Genomic DNA, 5,235 nt, shown 5'->3' with positions numbered 1-5,235 from the left:
TATCTAGTAGAAGCACCGACGTCTCCGAGTATCGTGACACGTCAGAGTTGTTCGTTGGCATTGAGCCGTGTACCAACGCTTTGTACCGCGTAACGCACGCGTTTAACGCGCTTAACGAGAAGGCGACGATGGCGGTGGTGCAACAACCGGCTGGGCGACAACGCGCTGGCAAAATCGCTGCTACCCAAGAGGAAACGCGTAGTATCGGGAGCATCGATCCTGTCAGGTCACCGCGGGGTCTCACTGCCGGTGCATCCATATGTGCATGAAACCACCTCCCTATACGCCGTTGAACCCTCGCCGATCGAAAGAACCGCCTCGCCTATGATCACCACCGTACGTTTTAATTATCACAAAGCAGTCGTTGTAATTGGAGAACTACGAGAGTGGGGCTAGAGATTGCTTCAAGGGTCAAAGACTCGCTCCGCTTTGAATATGAAATCGACGACGTATGTGTAGGTATATGGTAGATAAATATACATGTGTGTACAGAGCGTCCCAGCAATCGTTTCTACCGACTTATTTTTTCGCGTAGTATCATTTTCTTCTCGATAATACTACAATTACTGTAACACTTTGTGTATACCTGTATGTACGATAGATACTTAGATCAAACGCGCAAAAAGTACCGAAATTCGATTGATTTTGAAACGGGTTTGTACGACATTTAAGAGACAATTATCTAATTAATATCTCTCTCTCTGTCTGGTATTCGTGACAGCGATTGTGACGATCTAAGTTTAGCTTTCTTATAGCTTTTGTATAATATATCAACTATACTTGCGTATTACAGCGATAATATTGACGCAAAGAACGTATCGATGAAACGTTAAACGCGTGTGATTTAGTCACTACCGCTTACCTGTGGAATATGGGTGTGTTTTGACGGATGTTTGTGTAAATATAGGTATTTACAAGCCACACGTATACGCGAGATAACTGCGTGTTAAGCGTAAAACGAATACGAAGCTAACGAAGAAGTTATATACCAGCGGTTTAAGCGCACTCGACAAACCAATGCACTTTGGCTTGTGCACTCTGGAACCAAGCCGACCTACGCGCCGCGTCCTAATTCGCTAATGACTCGGAGGACTCGGTTTCTAGAGCAAGGAGAACGCCTTTGGTAAAGGACAGCTGACAAAAGTGGACGATTCCAGCCGCGATCGCTAATATTTAACACGCTAAGAACAGGAATAGATGTGTAGATCGTAATATGCGATATTAACAACTTCGTTTACGTAAATTGCCTTACGTCTGACGAGGAATTGATTGCCTACAATTTGAATCGTACAGGGTCTATACACCGATATCTTTTAAAATAATGTCAATTTTCTCTTTATCGGGGTGTAATTGAATATACCAAACTCTTACGTTGTCATTAGCCAGTTTTCGAAAGATGGCTATCTAAATTCAAAAGAATACTGAGTAATGCAATCGACGTTAGGAAAATTTTGCGATAAAGTTTGATGAAATTTTATTTTCATCAAAACAGTCTTCTCATGTACAAAAACTTCCACAACTGACCGTAGATGAATCTTCGAACCCTGAAAATCAAACGCAGAACATACTTTGTTCTCCTCCACTTCCTAGTTACGCTCTATCTAACTAAATAAGAAACACGTACTTCCTAAAACCTACATATATCACCGAAAAGAAAGATACGAGAGCTCCGCTAAAATACAAAGTGCACCGAGGCAGAAGTATTCCGTTTAACAACGGCAAACAAATCGGAGAGTGCAGCGACGGGTCTTCGTGGAAACCGCGAAACATCGTTTCCCCGTGGAGGTCACGATGAGAGGAAGACCCTTTGCAATCGAAGTATCGACCGCAGCCGGAGTGCTGAGTGCGACAATGCCGATTGCAATTTCGTAAGCGCGGCACGTAATGCGACACCGAGCGTGAATCATCCCTTTCTACCGGTGGACGAGTATCGTCTGCCTGGCAAGAAGAAGCACCTCGCTTCACCTGGATGCACGGGGCTGCGCCGGCGGAACAACAATACGTGCGCTCCCCTGCACCAGACATGCATCGAATGTCCGTCTAGCCCTCTATATTCGTAGAAATTCGATTTTACCTTGTTATTTTCCTTGGTCGTTGCTTACGATAACTCGTCTGGACGTTGATCTTTTTACGTCGAAGCTGAGCAAAATAGCGACAATACGTATTTAACGTACGGGCGATATTTATTGGCTAGGTTAAATACAAATATAAAGGAAGATGTATATATGAGAAAAGACAGGTTTAAGTTAATGTTGATACGTAGGTGTACATTACGCGTTACGATATTCGTTATTGGTTAAAAAAAAAAAAGTGGCGAGCTATATACAACATGGTTGAATGTTTAAAGTTGGTATTAATATAGAATGTTTTTCAACAGGATGTCGCATTCATTAATCCCGCCAACGTTGTGTTCATTTATATGCTGGTGAGAGAGCTGGTCGACGGAGACGAAGCGTCCGAGAGGGAACTTCAGGCGACGGTATTAACGTGTCTGTATTTGAGCTACAGCTACATGGGAAACGAGATCAGCTATCCCTTGAAACCGTTCCTCATCGAGGACAGCAAAGACAAGTTCTGGGATAGATGCCTGTTGATCGTCAATCGACTGAGCTCCGAGATGCTGCGGATTAACAGCGAACCAGGATTCTTCACGGAGGTCTTCACTGAGCTAAAGGTTTGTTATAATTTATATTATTAGTCTGCTTTTTAACACGTATGCGTGCTCTCTAGATGCTCGATCGCGTTAGAATTAAAATTATACTATAAATTTTAATTACGTTTCGTTTAACCGAGTGCGAAATAAATGAAACAGGCCTGCGGAGCTGGTGATCGAGGTAGTCTGCCTGGTACTGGCCTCGAGCGGAGCCTCGTCGTCTCCGGAGTCGCGGTACCCACCAAGGCGGCTTGACGGAGCTACACACACTTGCTGGTGCGCATCGACAGGCACGGCTGCGACGTCACGACGCTCTGACGACGGCCGTCGCGACGACGAGGAGCTGCCCCCGCAGCTTGACCCCACAGCATCGACCTCGACCTCGACGTTGCATCGACAGCCTCATCAGCATCATCATCATCATCGATCTAGCCGCGACGATGGAGAGCCAAGCGGACGATGTCCGTCCTGTGGTCAGAGGCGACGCGAAGAGATTTACTATACCATCGAGGATCTGGACGCGATCGAGCCAGCGCCTCTCGAGTCCCAGAGAACGCCAACGTCCCAGAGGACATGCAGCTGTGACACGTCGGTCGACGCGGTAACCGATAGGGATCGTACTGATCTACGCAAGTACCGTAGCATCGATTCTAGATGGACCGACGGTAGCTTCCTCTCGCCGGACGACGCGATCTGGGACCTGAAGAAGCGCACCAGCGAAGGAACCGAGTTTCGATGGGCTCTACACACGTCCAGCACCGATCTGGATCTGGCCAAGAAGACGAGATGCAGCTGCCATAGCCTGACACCGGAGGACAAGAAATCGCACGATATCCAGCGAGGTGATCTCAGAAAGCATCATAGCGCGGAGACGGACAAATGGTCGGTCAAGCCGGATTACTTGCAAACGCCGATGCACGATCTGAGAAAGCACAGCAGCGACGACACCAGAATGGCCAGGGAAGCCAGGTGGCTTCAAGTTCCGGAGGTGTTGCCGAATCCAAAACCAAGATGCACTTGTCCAAAGTCGAAGATCTTGGCACCTTCACCGCCGTCGGAACCCAAGGAACCGCCTGAACCGGAGAAACCGACGATACAGGAGCCGGAAAAGAAACTGTACCATTCTACGTCGTTGACGGTGGAACGTAAGGAAGAGCGGGTTGTGCAGCTAGCGGTGGAGAGGCCGGAACTGAAGAAACACGCCAGCGAAGATACAAGGCTAGTGAAGACCGAGAGGGTCAGGGAGAGACCGAAGCTGGAAAGATCTCACGCGAGAGTCGACAGCCAAACATCGAAAAAATGGGGCGTGAAGGAGAAAGTGAGTAGCCCCGACGAAGGGAAAAAGATTCGATCCAGGTGGGCGATGAAACCGCATTTCTCTCTGCCCGTCGAGAAGAAGGACTCGAAATGGAGGAGTCAGGACTCCACGGAAGGGTTCAAGAGCAAGAGCTTGAAGGAACGGCCAAAGTACAGTATTCGAAGGAGCATGTCGCCAGAGCCGGATCCTCGACAGATGTCCAAGCTGGATAACAGAATCGTTCGAAGGTTGATCTCTCCAGAGATCACGATCACGAACGCGAAGTGGGCTCCGTACGAGGACGCTTCTCCTCTGCCGACGGTCGGGATTAAAAAACGGGAGCCGAAGCACATCAGCGAGATCAAGTGGACTCCTTACGACGGTTCACCGACGGAGGTTGGTGGCGGTAGTTTCGCGGTTCAAGAGCCGGAAGAACCCAAGTCCTGGTCGCCCTTCCACAACGTAACGCCTACGCATCATCCACCTCCAGAGGCGACTCCCTGTAGAAGCGACGACGAGGACTTTCGATGGAGAATTCTTAACCAAGTCTCCGCGTTTCCTATCTATCAAGGCGGTTGGAAGGACGAATCTCCAGAAAGAACTCCGCCTAAAAGGATACAGTCTCCGGTAGATCTGTCTCCGCCAATTTGGTCTCCTCAGGTTCCTGTCACTCCCGTGAAGAGACAGAGATCGCAACAACAACAGTACTCTCCGCAGCCTGTTCACAGGAAGAGTATCGTAAAGAGTCGTGGCTTGTCGAAGAAAAAGGCTCTAAGGGCTAGATCAGAGAGTAGTCATCAGAGCGAGGACAGATTGATACCGCCTACTGTGATCGTTCGCGCGGCTAGCGAGGAAGCAAAGGGCCGTCAGAGGCCGCAGTTGATGAGATCGAAAGCTTTGTTAGAGGTTCCCGTGACGATGGGGATTACCAAGAGATCGTTAAGCGAGGAGGTGCCCCGAATGCGTGCTCGTGAACGGGCACGTGCTCCTAATAGAGCTCGCAGCGAGGAGGTGCCCCAATACGAGGACCCGTGGTTTACTAACGACAGGTTAGCTGAAACGACCGAGTTGCGGGAATACGTGACGACGGTTTAAGTGGGGACGGTAGAAACGGTTGACGGTACTCGAAATCGAAGCGAAGGTATTTTATAATTAATTTCGTCCCTCCCTTTCGTCTATACGATGGGAAGGAGGGGTGGCGTTTCTCATAGTTAGCCCGCTTAGATATTTTGTACCGGTGTAGAAAAAAGAGAACGTTAAAGAGAAATTTGCGTGCAACTGCGAT

The 5,235-nt window shown here is 48.6% G+C and overlaps 1 protein-coding gene across 1 annotated transcript in view; it reads left to right on the top strand.

The window, feature by feature from the left end:
• Positions 1-3,050, top strand: part of LOC100747196 (cyclin-dependent kinase 5 activator 1) — a 13,581-nt gene extending 10,531 nt beyond the window's left edge. Inside the window, exons 3-4 of the mRNA XM_012380871.3 lie at positions 2,378-2,674; positions 2,813-3,050. Coding sequence (XP_012236294.1) covers positions 2,378-2,674; positions 2,813-2,908 — 393 coding nt within the window. The 3' untranslated portion in view covers positions 2,909-3,050. The remainder of the gene's footprint in view (positions 1-2,377; positions 2,675-2,812) is intronic.
• Positions 3,051-5,235: the final 2,185 nt, after the last annotated feature.

This window comes from Bombus impatiens, unplaced genomic scaffold, assembly GCF_000188095.3.
Source record: "Bombus impatiens unplaced genomic scaffold, BIMP_2.2 scf_0113, whole genome shotgun sequence".
Classification (NCBI taxonomy): Eukaryota; Metazoa; Arthropoda; class Insecta; order Hymenoptera; family Apidae; genus Bombus; species Bombus impatiens.
The sequence above is the reverse complement of the archived record's forward strand: the minus strand, read 5'-3'. Positions and strand labels throughout refer to the sequence as shown.